The sequence below is a fragment of the Xenopus tropicalis genome, chromosome 8 (genome assembly GCF_000004195.4).
Source record: "Xenopus tropicalis strain Nigerian chromosome 8, UCB_Xtro_10.0, whole genome shotgun sequence".
NCBI classification, from domain to species: Eukaryota; Metazoa; Chordata; class Amphibia; order Anura; family Pipidae; genus Xenopus; species Xenopus tropicalis.
The window spans coordinates 12,955,399-12,973,480 of record NC_030684.2 but is presented as its reverse complement, the minus strand read 5'-3'; the positions used below and the strand labels follow the sequence as shown (position 1 = coordinate 12,973,480).

The 18,082-nt window shown below is 41.7% G+C and overlaps 1 protein-coding gene across 2 annotated transcripts in view; it reads left to right on the top strand.

The window, feature by feature from the left end:
- The window catches only part of fubp3 (far upstream element binding protein 3), a 44,201-nt gene extending 29,036 nt beyond the window's left edge, over positions 1-15,165 (top strand). Inside the window, 12 exon segments of one of the 2 annotated variants that reach the window (NM_001097365.1) lie at positions 940-1,102; positions 2,477-2,575; positions 3,480-3,584; positions 3,820-3,922; positions 4,693-4,793; positions 5,431-5,572; positions 7,467-7,627; positions 8,370-8,443; positions 8,906-8,982; positions 10,654-10,725; positions 11,207-11,334; positions 13,358-15,165. In NM_001097365.1, coding sequence (NP_001090834.1) covers positions 940-1,102; positions 2,477-2,575; positions 3,480-3,584; positions 3,820-3,922; positions 4,693-4,793; positions 5,431-5,572; positions 7,467-7,627; positions 8,370-8,443; positions 8,906-8,982; positions 10,654-10,725; positions 11,207-11,334; positions 13,358-13,366 — 1,234 coding nt within the window. In that variant the 3' untranslated portion in view covers positions 13,367-15,165. 2 annotated transcript variants of the gene reach the window in all.
- The last annotated feature ends 2,917 nt before the right edge of the window (positions 15,166-18,082 follow it).

Below are 18,082 nucleotides of genomic sequence, written 5' to 3'. Positions count from 1 at the left end.
AGCACTGAGATGGAAAAAATGTTATTGGCAACTGCATATTACATTAAAGCCTTAGGGTTTCTGTTTTGTTTGCTATATATATCCATTAGCCCGGCTTTCTGCTGGCTGCTCAGAGCAATCTGCAGGGCCGTTTAGTGGTAGGAGAGCAGATCTTAAGCTTAGAGATCTGCTTTGTATAGAAGCAGTCAGGGCAAAGTTCTTGCTTTTTGCTTTTAAACTAATAGACTTAAAAATCGTCCAAATGTAAGTGTTCTCTTTATAGGTAGGACAGCATAAGGGCATGTGTGCCGAATATTGTCTATATGTATGTGGTGGGAGCTTCCCATAGACAGTACAGTATGAGGGTACAGCTTATTGTGTGCCCAGAACATTCCTTCTCTGTATATTTGTATTTATACATATGGGAGGGAGGTGCCATAGTGTTTCCCTTAGACAGTACAGTATGGGGGTACAGCTTATTGTGTGCCCAGAACATTCCTTCTCTGTATATTTGTATTTATACATATGGGAGGGAGGTGCCATAGTGTTTCCCTTAGACAGTACAGTATGGGGGTACAGTTATTGTGTGCCCAGAACATTCCTTCTCTGTATATTTGTATTTATACATATGGGAGGGAGGTGCCATAATGTTTCCCTTAGACAGTACAGTATGGGGGTACAGCTTATTGTGTGCCCAGAACATTCCTTCTCTGTATATTTGTATTTATACATATGGGAGGGAGGTGCCATAGTGTTTCCCTTAGACAGTACAGTAAGAAGGTATAGTTTGTGTTCCCAGAAGATATTTGCGGCTGCCATATTGTTTCACTATTGCTCTTAGGCAACATCTATATTTATAAACAGACGTACAGAGAAACAATGTTCTGTGCACACAGAAGCCAACTCTCTGTATACTATGCTATAGTTAGTAATTGCTCTTTGCTCTGTGTAACTTTACAGACAGGCGAAACGGCTCCTGGGCCAGATTGTGGACCGTTGTCGGAATGGGCCAGGGTTCCACAATGACATGGACGGCAACAGCACAGTCCAGGAGATCCTCATCCCTGCTTCAAAAGTGGGCCTGGTCATTGGCAAAGGCGGAGAAACCATTAAACAGCTGCAGGTACGTTGTTCTCTCGCCTTCTCTCCGAAGGAGTTAAACCCAAGGGCTGCTATATCTAAGTCTGGCCCATCATCTCTCCCCCTTTTCCGCCCCATCCACTTCATTTGGCTAATAGTTTTTGCTCTGCAGCAGGTAGTAGCGTGTAATTACGCTCAGTGTGCTGCAGGCTTTGTAGGAAGTTAATTTCCAGAGGAGTTTGAGCTGCTTATAATTAGCACTTAATTCTTTCAACTCCACTGTTTTTTTTTTTTCTTTCTTATTTTAAGTACTTTTTAATTTAATTTTTACTTTTTTTTTTTTGGCTCTTTTTTTTCCTGCAGTAGAAAGTGTAAGGTAGTAAATGAGTTCAAAGTTTGCTCAGGATGTGGCTTCGGCAGGGCAGATAAGGCAAATAGCTGATATGCAACCTTCATTTTTAAATGTACTCTGGTTTGACCTCTGCTCTAACTTATTTATCAGTCTGTGATCTTTCTGTAAAAAAAAAAAGCCTTATTTATCATTCTATATAGCAGTGCAGAAATGATACATCATTCCCATCAGCCCCTGCCCCAGTGAGCTTACAATCTAAGGTCCCTATCACATTCCCATCAGTCCCTGCCCCAGTGGAGCTTACAATCTAAGGTCCCTATCACATTCCCATCAGCCCCTGCCCCAGTGAGCTTACAATCTAAGGTCCCTATCACATTCCCATCAGCCCCTGCCCCAGTGAGCTTACAATCTAAGGTCCCTATCAAATTCCCATCAGTCCCTGCCCCAGTGGAGCTTACAATCTATGGTCCCTATCACATTCCCATCAGTCCCTGCCCCAGTGAGCTTACAATCTAAGGTCCCTATCACATTCCCATCAGTCCCTGCCCCAGTGGAGCTTACAATCTAAGGCCCCTATCACAGTCACACACATTAGGGGCAGTTGTATTAGAAACCAGTTAATCTGGCTGTATGTTTTTGGAGTGTAGGAGGAAAACAAATATAACATTTATAGATTAGATAGCATTCTTTTTGACACCATGGTAGCTGGTCCCAAACCCCATCTAGGTGCCCTAATCCATGTGCATGTTTGACTCATATAAAAACACCCCATGAACCAAGAATGGAGGGGGTAAAATTACTTTATGTATATGGGCTTTAGCTTTTGGTTTCAGTTTGTTTATGTTGCCTAATTTTTTAGGGAGGATTCAGCAAAATGATCTGGTAGCTCTCTAATTTTTTGACTGAGTGGGGTTGGTTTGGCTTTTACAGCTTTTTATTGCAGTAGCACCTCCCCTGCCAGTGAATTTTGCCGCAAGGATCTGGCAGAGGGCTATAAACATATTTCTATATAGGCACCCTTGGCTCTTTCAAACCTCTGCTTTATACCAATGTTATTGTTTACAGGAGAGGACTGGGGTTAAAATGATCATGATCCAAGATGGTCCTTTACCAACTGGAGCAGACAAGCCTCTGAGGATAACTGGTGACCCTTTCAAAGTGCAGGTATGTGGGCTCAAGCTTTCCATGAATAACCGGAGTGTGTGTAACAGTAGGGGGGTAGGTGCCACAGCTGTAGGGGTTCTTGGTAGGTACCCACACTACAGGTGCAGGGACTGGAATTATATTTTTGTTGTGGGGCCCAAGTTGATCAAATTACGCCCTATTTATGTGCACACAATGAAATGCCAACCATTTGGACAGGGCTGCCCTAGGGGAAAATGCAGTCTGATGTGCAATCTTGGACCCACAGAAAATAATACATACAAAAGAAAGTAAAGCAAACATAGCCAAGTGTTTAGCATCGCTCCCGTGTTTGTCTCCTAGCAGGATAAAGTTGCCAGCGGGGAACTAAATCATGTTTGGTGCCACAAACCCCTAATGCTCAGAACAGGTGCTTTAGCTTAGTCAATAGACTTGCTTTCACTGGGACTCAGCACATTTATAGACCTGTCTGAGTGAAGCAGTTAAAAACATCTGCAAGGTGATTGGACAGTTAAGCTGGTAGAATCCCTGGATATGAGGTGGCTTTGCAATAGCAATTTTACACTGAGCCGATCCTCTGTTCTTGCTGCTTGCCATCCACTTTAATGGCTATCTGCCCTGTACACACACAGGGCATAGTTTGGCCTCAAAATCCTTGTGTGTGTTTGTAGCCCAAAATCCAGTTTAAATGGGGTAGAACAGGTGGGTTGCCTCTAAATTAAATGGCAGCTGGCAAGGACAGCATCACAAAGGTTTCTCTGCCAGTGCAGGATCTCACTGACACTCGAGCCTTAATGTCTTAATTGTCTACCACAGTGGCAAGAGCAAGGTAGAGAACACATGGCTTCTTCAATTCTCCAGCCCAAGCTAGAATATTATGTTACTCTACATTTTTTTTTTTAATGTTCACTGTTTTACCATGCAGCAAGCGAGAGACCTGGTCCTGGAGATCATCAGAGAAAAAGACCAGGCTGACTTCAGGGGCATCCGCAGTGATTTCAGCTCAAGGATTGGTGGGGGTAGTGTAGAGGTACGTTGCTGTGCTACTTGCTTTACCTTTCTCTTCCACAGACAGGAATAGAACATTGACACCAGTGATAAAAGGCTGCCTGCAGAACTTTGATGTTTGAAATACAATGTTGTAACAGGACAACTTACCCAAACCGCAGGCCTCTCGTTAGTTTGCAAGGAGAGGTCTATGATCATGTCTGATTTCAGAAAGACTGATAGTTTCCCTTTTAAGCACAGTCTGTGTTTTCCAACAGGTGTCTGTGCCCAGGTTTGCTGTGGGAATCATAATAGGAAGAAATGGCGAGATGATAAAAAAGATCCAGAATGATGCTGGAGTGAGGATTCAGTTCAAGCCAGGTTTGTGGCCTTTGCTTATCTGCAGTTTTCCGTGCCAAACAAATCTATTCCATTTCAACTAGACAGCTGCTGTTTGCTAAAGCAAGGCCTGTTCATTTTACCATGGCCTCTGCAGCCAGTTCCCTACCAGTCCTAGAACATTCCTTGCTGTACTGTACAGAAAGCTTCCCACCACAGCTGCGTCTTATACACCCCCCAAACAACAAGAAGTGCCTAAAGCCTAAACATTGCTTACAGCACATACCTAGCCTGGGGCATTCCCCACTGTATTGTAGGACCTCTTCATTCCTAGAACATTTCTCACTGTAGGACAGATGCAGTCTGAAATCATATGCTTTCTAGAGGCAATAGTGTATAGCTTTAAGGTGTGCAAAACCAACTTGGCTCCACACAGGGCAATGTTGACTACCAAATTGGTAACTTATTGATGCCTTATTGACGTTTATGGGCCTAAAATGATGGCATTTCCAAACAATATTTGACTGGACAGATTTTAAATATCTCCTTGGAATGATGCAAAAATCCCATCAGATAATGGGTTCAGCCAGATATTGTTTGGCTGACTGCAAAGTTCCGTAGGATTTTTTTTTTTTGGCCTTTGTGCGTAAAATCTAGGCATGTGGCCAGCTCATTTTGAGAGTCAGATGTTGCTTCATGTGGACTTATAAATTGCCTTAATGTATTTTCTCCTATTGTTAATTTTGGCAGGCCCCTAGTACAGTCTTTGCTCTTATACTTAAACATGACATCCTCTGTTTTTGCTCTTCCAGATGATGGCATCAGCCCTGAACGAGCGGCGCAGGTAATGGGCCTCCCTGACCGGTGTCAGCATGCTGCTCATATCATCAATGAACTTATTCTGACAGCACAGGTGAGACTTAGCGAGCAGGCATGGGTATCCATCCCACTGATGCTTAAAGAGGTGGTTATAGAATGACCTATTCCTAGCAACTTAGCCATTTGTCTATTATTTATTTATTTTTTTATAGTTTTTGAATTATTTGCCTGTTATCTACATCTTTTCAGCTTTTACATTGGGCTCACTGACCCCACTAGCTAAAAAAAAAAAAAAACCTTTTCCATTTGAGGCTAGAGTTTTATTTTTATTACTTTTCATTCCTTATCTTTTTATATAGTCCTTCTATTCATATTCCAGTCTCATATTCACACCACTTCCTGGTTGCTAAGGTAAACCAGACCCTAGCAACCAGAGCTTTGACATTCCAAACTGGAGAGCTGCTAAATAGCTGAAAAACTTAAAAAAAAAAATAAAATGTGAAAAACCTCTTTAATGTACAATGAGCCTATTTTTTCTTTAGTGCATCACACCTTTCCCAGCTTGGAACTCTGCAACAGTTTTTTGTTTTTTTTTTTCCCCAGCACCTCATCCATTAGATGGGGTTGCTAACTTTAATTTCTTTTACTGACTTCAAAGAGTGCTCCTTTATATTATCTACACAACTGGCATGTCAGATCAAGAATCATCTTTTTCTGTTCCCGTGCTGCAGGAACGTGACGGATTTGGAGCTCTCGCCTTGGCACGGGGAAGGGGACGGAGTCGCGGTGATTGGAACCTCAGTACGCCAGGAAGCATGCAAGAGATCACTTACACTGTGCCGGCCGACAAATGCGGACTGGTGATTGGCAAAGGTAAAACACTTTGAGCAGAGATGTAACAATCCTGTGCACTGTGTAGCTTTTATCACTGAACCCCTTTAGGCTGTCAATATCATTTGCTCAGTGCTGCACAACTGCTTTTGCTGCCACTTATGAGCTCCGTCTGTGCCATTTGATAGGTATTCTTGATTAAACTTTTACTCCATGTGCACAACCATAAAAGTCCAAGCACCAAAGAGCAATTCAGACTACTAGAGCGGCTTTTCCACTGTACAGCAGCACAGAATTAAGGATGCTTCTAATGTTCATGAATGGAACAGCCCTGTAAAGTCTTCCGACAAACACCAACTTGCTTAGTCGTAGTAATAACAAAAAAAATATTTGCATCTTCAGACCATGGCAGACACTAGTACCAGGGTAGCCGGCTTTTAGCATGGTACTTACTCATTCAGCCTTAAAACGAGGTTAACCCTGCAGCGGCTAGATTAGCAACAGCGTTTCAGCCTGGCGACCCCTCCCCCTGTCAACTTTCCCCATTCACATTTCCATGATAAACAGTGTGTCACTGTCAGATGGGGGTTCCAGTGTCCCTGCCTGTCCAATCTGCCTTTTAGCCGCTTTGATTAATTGCTTTACGATTTGCCACCCAGCTGGAGAGCCCATGGTATCCACGATTGTTCTTGGCAGGGGAAATAACAGGGAGGAGGGGTTTTTTACCCCTAACCACCCCATTATTCTCTGAGTCTGAAATAATAACATAAATGGGGGATTGTTATAGACTCTCTCCACTAAATAAGACCCCTTTAACTTGGCTCTGCTTTACAATCTAACTGGCATATTGCTTTAAATCGTATCCATCTTCATGTGTAACCGTCCTAGCGCATCAAGATCTCTCGACTGGTAATTTATTTCCACTGCAAGACACCACTACTTAGGCGTTAACAGCTTCAGCCGTAAGCCCCTGATCACCCTTATAAACAGTTTAATATCTGTTTTACTCCCCAAGCTGAACTGACATGGAATTCTTCAGTCAATTGCTTTGCGGGTCCATTTGGCAGTGAATAGGCCAAGTAATTAGAGGCTCTTTTGTGAGTACATGGTCCCCCTGCTGTGTGCCGTTCTCCTTTAATTGGTTGGAGTAGCTGCGGCCAAGCTCTTTTGTGCGACTCAGAATTGATGGTCACAGGATGAGCAGAAGTTGAACATTGCTTTCCTTTCTGTGGATAGTGTAGAACACCAGGGCTGGTGTGTGATAACACAGGCAATCAATAGCAGCCAATCAGCAGTCAGCATTTACTGGGCTAGCTCAGTTATAACTATAAAAACAGAAATCTGGATGATATTTATTGCATATGAGGCAGCTATGCGATAAATATGATGCAAAGACAACACACCAAGGGGCTTAGGTAATAAAGATTTGCCTAGGTCAAAAAACCCACATTAGCCAGTCCTTTTTTTCTGATTGTTTTTCTGCTTCTCTGTTCCATAGGACATTCATTGCTAGGGAAGGTAGCATGCATGGTTGGCGAGCGCTAATGATCTTTTACAGTTTATTGCTTAATGGGAGATGGGCCAATAAAAGCTAATATAGTCGGATGAGCAATAAGAGCTAAGTAGGAACCAGTGCAGGAAATAGCGTGTATCTTACAGGGACCTTTGGTTTCCTACTTAAGATTCTGCCCCCTGCTGTTTGGTTCCTACAATATGTCCCAGGGTTGAGTCTTGTTTTGTGTTTCAGTGGGAGGAGAAGAGGTATTGACAAGGAGCGTATCGCAGAGGTCACGCTTAAATCAATTATTCTTGCAGTGAACTCTACTAATTGCTGTTTACATTGACCTCTCTATGCTGCAACTTGGGTTTCAGACCACACTTCAATATTTTCTCTGCTTACTAACCCTCACTTGTCTTCCCTGCCCTCACCCAACAGGCGGTGAAAATATCAAAAATATCAACCAGCAGTCAGGGGCTCATGTGGAGCTACAGAGAAACCCCCCTCCCAACACGGACCCAGGCGTCAGGATATTTACCATCCGGGGTGTCCCCCAACAGATTGAGCTGGCCAGGCATCTCATTGATGAGAAAGTTGGGGTAAGTTATGTGGTACTGTTCATTCTGGGTACATTTATACCTGGTTTCTATTGATTGTTCTGTGTCTAGTAACCCCTAGCATCCAAGGATCAGCAAATGCTCTATCTGCTTGTTGGTTGCAGTTGCCAAAGTGGTCTAAAATATCTGTAAAGCATGTCTACATATTTTAAGCATTGATGAGAATTGCTTTACCTTTCATTTATTCTTTTCAGCCTACTCAGGCCTTATACTAAGTTTATTTTTGTGCATTGCTGCCATAAAGGATTTCCTTCAATTGGTCCTCTCTCCTTTTCTCAGCATAAAAATCATCAGGGGTTATCTTTTATTATTTTTATACACAGTGCTTATATGTGCATATTATAGAGTAAGCATATATATGCTTTACCCAGGTGCTGTGTGTTCATAGGCTCACTGGCAGGGCCCCGGTTTCTATATATCATTTGTTGCAATATAGTTATAGCCTAGCCAGGAAAGCCGCTATCAAACCCAACATTTGAGCATTCAACTGGCCCCAAACAGTGGTTGAAGGCTCTCCTGTTGCCCCAAAGTCTGATAAGTAGAATATAATGGGTTCTGCATTGGTTCTCTTAAGGGGGGGCGGCCATATTTATGGTTAAAGAAGGAGGAACAGTGTTAAGATATGTTATGGAGAATTAAGTACATTCTTAGTGCCTTCAGTAGCTCTAAGTATGAAAATGTTTGTCAAACTAATTTACACTGATACCTTATGTTTGTTTCCTAGGGTCCTACAATAGGCGGCCCAAGCAGCTTTGGTCAGAGTGCTTTCAGTCAGGCACATGCTACACCACATCAAAAGTAAGTGGGTGAATCTCATCATAAAACTTATTTAATGTATTGCTTTGGGATGTATTGAGATGAGATACAGATAGCAAAGGCTGCTGCACATGAAAGATTGTGAGCAGGCTGGCTTGGCCAGCGAGCTGTAAGTGGAACATTATTGCATACAGACTCCGTTACTACCCTATAGTGTTCCAGTTGCATCCCCCTGTTGTTCTGAGTAGAACAAGGAGCTGCAAATATAAGCATTTGGCTACACTACCTAGCCAGTAACCAATACTCTACTGGAATGTTACGGAAGCTGCAACAGGGATGTTGGGTTTGGGCCTGGTAATGTAGGAAGCTATAACGCGTACATTATCCATAATGGCCAAATCCCAGCATCCTCAGATAGCGTCATGTCTGCTGGAAGTTGATTATAAGTGTAAGACATGCAGATTTTTGATACCAGTTGTGACTGATTTCTTTTCCTTATTGCAGTGGTCCTCAAGCTTTTGTAACCCAGGGTTGGGGTAGCACTTACCAGGCATGGCAGCAAACTGCACAGCAGCTCCAAGGTGAGTAGGAAACACTTCTGCTCTTATTGAAAGTAGAGCGACTAGTTTATAATGGGCTCTTCTCTTACGCATGGGCTTCCAAACTGAGTGCTTTTTCCCTGTGCTGCTCTCATGGTACTCGCTCCATTTTGGATTATGCAGGGTTAGGCGGTGCAGAACATTCCAGCCCTGTTTAACTCCTGCAAACCTGCTCCACCAGTGTTGAAAATATCTTTTCTCTTTTTTTTTTTTATTGGTTGGACTACTACTTTTTTCCCTTGGCTCTTAGTAGATACTGGGAGTTGTAGTTAAATCACAGCTGAAGTGCCAGGGGTTATATATCACTGTCCTAGAATGAAAAGGATATAATGACCCAGGTTAGAGACATATGGTCTTTGTGAAGCACTGGGTCCCTTTTCCTAGCGTGCAGTGAAAGGCACAATGCAGTCACCCTCATTATTGTTTAATAGATCTAATTGTATGCGACCGGCAAAAGAAAAAGAATGTCTGTAAGCACTCGCAGGCCAAATGGGAAACAAATTCAGCGAATCCGTCCTCCGCCCACTCCCATCCTAATGAGTGATCTAAACATTTTGATTTTATTGCCTCCTCTACACCTCCCTCCCTTTCAGCACCTAAATAAAGTGTCCAATGAGGTAAAACATGCCGGCTTGCAGTCCATTAATTGGCGTGTCCCTCAATGACTCTCAGAAGAAAGGCCATTCATGTAGGTCTATTTTTTTTCTTTGTGCGAATTAGCAGGTGGGCACTTTGTATGACCCTACAGCTATTCACAAAGGGACAGCGGCCTGACTGGACGCATTGGTCAAGTCCTGAGCCTCCCTATCCAGGCGGCAGTGCTAAGCATCGTTCCTTAACTCTTTGCTCTTCAGGTTCTGCTGAGCCACTAAACGTTTGGTTAAGGTCCAAAATAATTGGCTGTAATTTATCAGGGGACCGCTGCTGCTAAAATCTAAATAAAACATTTTATTCAGTATTAGAAAGAGGCTATTATCAGTAAATGATCAGCATTGTCTATTTATATAGTCATACCAATTAGCTGCTACTAGTAGCTCCATGTGTCTTCACCCTAAGGATTGTGGTAAGGACAGGGCTCTGCTGGCCCCCCTGACATTGCTCAGTGCAGAGAGCAGCAATCTCGTGCCCAAGGGATTAAAAAATGACCCCTTGTGTGTTTGAAAGTAAATATTTGATTTTTTGCTGTTGGATATCGGACCTGTTGCTCTTGTTAATACACTTTCTTTTTTCTCTGGGTAAAGGTGCCCCCATACACCTTAATACGGGTGGGTGATATTGGGAGAATCCAGGCTAATTTGATCGTTTGGCCCTGGGGCCAAACAATGGAATTATTACGGTGGGTATAAGCAAAGTTGGTCCGGGGACCGCATCAACGAGCCAATGGTCCCCGATCCGACTAGATTTTTTAACCTGCCCGATTTCAGGCCAGATATCGGTCGGGCAGGTATGTCAGTAGTGCCCATACACGGGCCAATTAGCTGCTGAATCGGTCTAAGGGACCTATATCGGCAGCTACTATTGGCCCATGTATGGGGACCTTAACTTGTCTTGAGAATGTTTGGAATGATCTCTTAGACCATGTTTGGGGAACTGAGCCTAGGGCAAGAGCTGTTTAAGCTGATGGGGTAAAAGTGCCTTTCTTTTTATTGGCAGGTCAGCAAAGCCAGCAGCAAAATGCACAGCCTGATTACAGCAAGGCATGGGAAGAGTATTACAAGAAGCAGAGTAAGTCTTACTACCAAATCTTAACTGTTGCATGGCTAGTTCAAAGCGAAGGTCCTGCCCATTCCTCCATTGTCTACCCTAAGGCAGAGGTCCCTAACCTTTTATATGCGTGGGCCACATTCAAATGGAAAAAGTGTAGTGGAGCAACACAAGCATGAAAATAGTTCCAGGGGTGCCAAATAAGAGCTATGATTGGCTCTATGTGGACTGGCAGCCTACAGAAGGCTCTGTGTAGCATTACACTGGGTTTATATGCAACCAACACTTGCCTCCAAGCCAGAAATTCAAAACTAAGCCACTACTTTGAGGCCACTGGGAGCAACATGTTGCTTCTGAGCCACTGGTTGGGGATCACTGCCCTAAGGTGACTACCCTGCCTGATATACAAATGCACTTTGCTTAGTGGCCTCTCTTGGTGTTTCTAATCACAATCTCCTGGGGCTATATATAAAAGCTAACGGTTCTTTCCTGCCTTATACAGACCAAGCTGCCAGCGCCACTTCCCAGGCAAGCTCACAACCAGACTATACAATGGCATGGGCTGAGTATTATAGGCAACAGGCCGCTTATTATGGGCAGTCACTGGGGCAGACTCAATCCCACAACCAGGTGAGTGAGCTTTAAGCTACTGGTACTGGAGGGGGACACACTTCTTCCAATCTTTGTTCATCTTTCACACCTTCAATCTGGTCATGGGGCATGATGCTAACGCATCCTTCCCTACCTTACATTTTCAACACCTTGAGTTCAAGAATGTATTTTGGTTTACAAAAAATAAATTTACTTACCCATTGAAAGTTATTGCAAAGGTTCAAACAAACAAATTTACTAACTACATACATATGTTTGGGTAGCGATTGGGGGAGTTATTTTCCAACATTTATCTTTCTTTTCTAACCTTTTTGTGTGAGATTTATGAAAAAAATTATGAATTTTTCCCCAATGTATTATATATCTCTAGCATTTTTGTTCATTATATATCAAATGCTTTACACTCCGGGGCAAATTGTATTAGTTTGAAATTAAGCTTTTACTGCAATTTGAGTGTTTTTGCTCTAAAATCGCAAATTTGATTTTCTGAAAGTCAAATTTCTGAGATTTATTAAGTGTTAAAAACGGTAACATTTGAATTTTTTTTTTTTTTAAATAAATTGACCTTTACTGGCGAGATTGTGTAGAAGTCAATGGGCATTCCATTTTCAAGCTATTCTTCATTGAGTTTTTCAAATTCAGAATTCGGCGGACAGGTTGAAAATAAAGATGTGATTTCACTGTTATTTTTAAGCGATCAAGTTTTTGTTTTTTGAATTTTTCATAAACACAATTCAATTTAAAAAAAAAAAACAACTAATTTCAACTTCAGTTTTTTTTTTTTTAGCTTTCCCCCATTTTTTTTTTTATTTCCACTAAAATATTAGGGGAACTGCTGAAATCCTTTGATAACTCAGCAAACGAAAACCTGTCCACGGTTTCCATCACATTTTAGTTCTAATATTGATACCCACTAAAGATTTATTAACATTCAACATTGATTTTTTTTTTTTTTTTTTTTTTTGACCCCGCTTTTTTTGTGCTAAAACTCCCAATATTTGAATTATGGTTCAAAACCTCAAATGTCCTATATTAAGTGTAAAACTTCGACATATAAATGCTTGTAACTTCGTGTAGAAGTCAATGGGAGTTGCCCGAGGCAAAATCACACCATATTTTCAATTTGAGACGTTCGAGTTTAAAAACTCTCAAGTTTCTCGTATTAAAGGAAAACTATACCCCCAGAATGAATTCTTAACCAACAGACAGTTTATATTATGTTAACTGACCTATTAAAGAATCTCGCCAAACTGGAATATATAAAGGTGGCCATACACGGGCCGATTGTAGCTGCCGATATTAGTCCCTTGGACCGATTCTGCAGCTTATTGGCCCATGTAGGGGCAGAAACGAGGGGCGTGCCCGACCGATATCTGGCCTCAAATTGGGCAAATATCGATCGAGCAGGTTAAAAGATTTAGTCGGATCGGGGACAGCATCGGCTTGTTGATGCGGTCCCTGAACCGACTGCCCCAGGGCCAAACGATCGAATTAGCCCACATGTTCCCCGATATCGCCCACCCGTAGGTTGGGATATCCGGTGAAGATCCGCTCACTTGGCAGATCTTCACGTGCATGGGCACCTTAAGTAAATATTGCTCTTTTACATCCTTTCCCTTGAGCCACCATTTTGTGATGGGCTGTGTGCTCCCTCAGAGATCAGCTGACAGGAAATGGTGCAGCTCTAACTCTAACAGGAAGTAGTGTGGAAGCAAAAGACAAAGCTCTGTCCATTCATTGGCTGATGTGGCCTAGCATGTATGTGTGCCTTGGCTTGTTTGTGTGCACTGTGAATCCCATGATCCCAGGGGGCGGCCCTTAATTCCTAAAATGGCAGTTTTCTATTTAGGATTACCCAATAGCACATAAATAAGCTACTAAATAAGTATTTTTATATGAAAATGGTTTATTTGGATGATGCAGGGTTTTATGCAATGTATTTTTCTAGAGACCTACATTGTTTGGGGGGTTTAGTTTCCATTGAGTCTTAGTGTTTCTTGGCTACCCCTGTAACTAAACGCCTTTTGCCTCTCTATTTCAGGAGCAGTAGAACAATTGTCCAGTTGATTGCAAGAAAAAAAATATAAATTTTTTTTTTTTGGTGGTTTTTTTTTTTTTTTTTTTTTTTTTTTCTTCGTTCGTTTCCCTCGGAATCACTTGCAGAAGAAGAACCTTCGTTTGTAACAGGTTTCTAGATGTTTTTGATGAAGACATATTATGTTTATAAAACACTAGTCCTAGGGTTTAAATCTTTACTGAACTTTGCTAAGCATCAGGATTCTATAATATACTAAAGAAATCATTGTACTCGCCGTCAATTTTTATTTCGGGATTTGTTTTTCGTTTTTTTTTTTTTTCTTTTTGTATTTTCTTTCCTACCCTTGAAAAAAAGTGTTAACATGAATTCTTTTTTGAAACTGATTAATTTAAAAAAGAAGAGAAAAAAAAAAAAGAAAAAAAAAATAATTCTTCACTTTGTTAACCCCCTGCTTCCCCCACGGTGCTGATATTGCAACATATTTGTCTCAAGTTTTTGTTTTTTTTTTCTTTTTGTGTAGCATTTTTGTCTTCTCGGACAATATACCGTTTTTTGGAGGTCTTATCACAATGATAAAATTAATTTAAAGAATTATTGTACACAAGCTCCTAAAGAAAATTTTTTAAATGTGTATTTAAATATTCTTAACTGTAAATTCATTAAGTGTTTTACGTCTAATTTTTTTTTTTTTTTTTTTTTCTGGTATTATGACTGTATTTGATTTTATTGCATATTTTTTGTTTTGTTTTTTTTTTCTCAAAGGAAATCCATGTTAACAGTCCGCGTTACCTGTTTCATACGGATATTTGAAACTATTTCTTGAGACAAGTATTGTGTTGGGTGGGGGCGGGGATTCAAAAAAACGGGAAACGGGGAGCAGGGTGATATTTTGTAGGCTTTGTATAATACCTAGGGGTTTTGAAGGGTTAATATAAAAGAAAAAAAAATTTGATTGTTTACCCCTTCCCTGCCGGAGAGGAGGGGCCACCCGTTGCCGAGTGCAGCCAATCCCCTCCCCTCTCTCCCCGGCGGGGCACAAGGGGGCGCATTTTATAAAGCGATGTTTATCAGTTTATTCTGTTGCCTCTGTATATCGGACATCCAAGCTATAATAACAGGGAAAAAAGAAAAAAAAAAATTGACTTTTTTTTTTTTTTTTTTTGTGCCGTCAGAAATATAAATACTATTATTTTTAATATGAATAAATCAATCTTTAATGCAAAAACACTGTGGAACATTTAACAGTATGAAGTTTAAAAAAAGAAATCGTAATAACTATTTTTTAACTCCAGGGTTGTTTTTTGTTTTTGTTTTTTTTCTTTCGGTCTTTGTTTTAAATATTTTTCTTATCTAATTGTCAGATTTACCATAGATGATAAATAAAAGACTATTATTAACCACAGTATGTGCTAAAAAAAAAAAAAAAAATTTTTTTTGATTTAATAAAGGGAAATGATTTTGAATGTTTGTAGTTTTTTTTTTTTTTTTCCTTGTACAGATGAGAATTTTTTTTTTTTTTAATGAAAAACGGAATTCAAGCTAATTTTTTGAGTGTTTTTAAATTTAATCCACGGGAACATTCCGTTTTTTGGTTTGTTTTTTTTTTCTCCATGTTTTGTTTTTCTTGGGGTGGGAGGGAAAATTATTACTTTTTATTTTCTTCTATGCCTAAAAAATGTTTAACTATTAAAAAAAAAAATCACGATTGGATGATATTGAGTATGTTACAGAGAGATGTTATTCATCTGACAATTGCATTTTACACTCTATATAATAAAAATGCCACAAGACTGCTTGTGGATCAAAATCTCCTTAGTCTGGATTCTCCATTTTTCTTTCTTTTTGAAGCAAAGTTGATTTACAGGGACTTCTCTGTAAATGGCTAGATATAAGCCACGCCCAGGGGCGGAGCAGTAGGGGGAAAGGACCCAACAGCTGTAGGCCTCTTTATTCTTAAGCCAGCCATACACCAAGATCCACTCATTTGGCCAGGCCACCTAATGAGAAGCTCCTTGCCTGATATGGCCACCGATAGGCCAGTGGTAAAAAGTTTATTGCACACCCAGGCCACTCCTTTTACTTCAACCCAGTGCTCAGTAATTATGGGGGGGCGGAACCCCCTTACCAATATGGGTTGCCTGATATGGCCACTGATAGGCCAGTGGTAAAAAGTTTATTGCACACCCAGGCCACTCCTTTTACTTCAACCCGGTGCTCAGTAATTATGGGGGGGCGGAACCCCCTTACCAATATGGGTTGCCTGATATGGCCACTGATAGGCCAGTGGTAAAAAGTTTATTGCACACCCAGGCCACTCCTTCTACTTCAGCCTGGTACTTGGTAATTATGGGGGGGCGGAACCCTCTTACCAATATGGATTGCCTGATATGGCCACCGATAGGCCAGTGGTAAAAAGTTTATTGCACACCCAGGCCTCTCCTTCTATTTTTGCCCGGTGCTCAGTAGTTATGGGGGGGGGGGCGGAACCTGCTTACCAATATGGGTTGCCTGATATGGCCACTTATGGGCCAGTCATAAAAAGTTTCTTGCACACCCAGGCCTCTCCTTCTACTTCAGCCCAGTGCTCAGTAATTATGGGGGGGGGGCGGAACCCTCTTACCAATATGGGTTGCCTGATATGGCCACTTATGGGCCAGTGATAAAAAGTTTATTGCACACCCAGGCCTCTCCTTCTACTTCAGCCCAGTGCTCAGTAATTATGGGGGGGCAGAACCCCCTAACCAATATGGGTTGCCTGATATGGCCACTTATGGGCCAGTGATAAAAAGTTTCTTGCACACCCAGGCCTCTCTTTCTACTTCAGCCCGGTGCTCAGTAATTATGGGGGGGGCGGAACCCTCTTACCAATATGGATTGCCTGATATGGCCACTTATGGGCCAGTGATAAAAAGTTTCTTGCACACCCAGGCCTCTCCTTTTTCCGCCCCTTGCTTAGTAACTATGGGAGAGCGGCACCTCCTTACCAATATTGATTCCCAAATAAATTACCCGCACAACGTGGCATTTCTGTACAAAGTATCCACCGTTGGAGATTTATTGCAGAAAGGATGTAACGTTTTGGGTGTTGTCCCCTTCATCTGACGAGGGTGGATACCTTGCACCTATGGGCTGGGCCAGATAAGACTGATCTGAGTATAGTGTAGATTGTAAGCTCTTTTGGGCAGGGCTCTCTTCACCTCTTGTATCGGTTATTGATTGCTTTATATGTTACTCTGTATGTCCAATGTATGAAACCCACTTATTGTACAGCACTGCGGAATATGTTGGCGCTTTATAAGTAAATGTTGATAATAATAATAATAGTGGAAGCCAATGCAAGCGGCCATCAGGAGAGAACCACATTCACAACCTAACGTGGTCCTGATCCTAGTAAGAGTTTAAAACCTAAAGCCCAATATCTGTCGGGGAGTGCCCATACATGGGCAAATAAGATGCCAACTCTGTCTGAATGGGCTGAATTAGCAGCTTCAAATATGCAATGTATGCCCAGCTTTACATGTATGGACTGCTGGACATGATGTCTGATGAAGGGGGTGTGCCCACATGGTTTGCTGAAACAGCCCTGTTGTGCCAGTATTTTTGCGAATGGGAATTTGCCTTGGACGGGGCTGATCCCTCAACCAAATACTGAGCACTAGGTGCCATATTAGTGGAAGGGCCGGAGTATGCTGGTGAGAGTTATAGTTCACCCCTTATCTGGAACCTGCCGCTGGTTGGATGTGGGTCTTCCGTCATATCTTCAGAAAAGAAAATTGCTTCATTGAACGTTCGGCTATGACCTCAAAGTCCCATTTTAGGCAGTGGCAGTGGATTATGAATGGTCCTGCATTTTTATTTTTATATAAAACCCGGACCCCAGATAAGGGGTTCACTAGAGCAGCGGTTCTCAACCTGTGGGTCGGGACCCCTTTGAGGGTCAAACAATCTTTTCACAGGGGTCGCCTAAGACCATTGGAAAACACATATTTTGGTCTTAGGAGTAATTTTATGGTTGGGGGTCACCACAACATGAGGAACTGTATTAAATTGTCGTGGCATTAGGAAGGTGGAGAACCACTGCTCTAGAGGGTTCTATGCTAGCCTTTAAAGCTGGTTACGTGGGCAAACACTCCTGTTTGAAAGGCTAGTGTAGAAGTACAATGGCTAAACCTAGCCCTGCCTGACTGGTGTGTCAGTTTGTGTACAACTCACTAATTATGATGTTGTCCCACCTCACCCTTCATATCTGCCGGGAACCTTCTATGCACATGGTCTTGTTGACCGGCATGACAAAAATAAATCTGAAAAACATTAAACATGGAAACCTATAAAGCATAGAGATCTGCTTATGACCTCATGCCAATTAGTAAAAATTAAAGTCATTAGCAAACACCGACCGAGGGACTATGATGTCACCTTTTATAATTCATCCTGGGGTCTATCACTTGGTGTCTACTCAACGGCTGTCCTCCGTCATTAGTAGCCTCTGGGGAGAATTAGCGATAACAGTTGCAGTAGTTACACATTCCACTTTGCACTTTATAGGTTTGGGAATGTCCTTTTGACTGGAAGAGTTGATTGGCAACAACAGCAATGCCCTAAAATGATCATGAACTACATGTGGATATTGAGAAAACATAAATAGTTGGGGTAGACTGCTCTCAAACCAATAGTTGGCCACCCGTTCTTCTAAGCTAGCCAACTCTTTCAGTCATAAGAAGTCTTCAT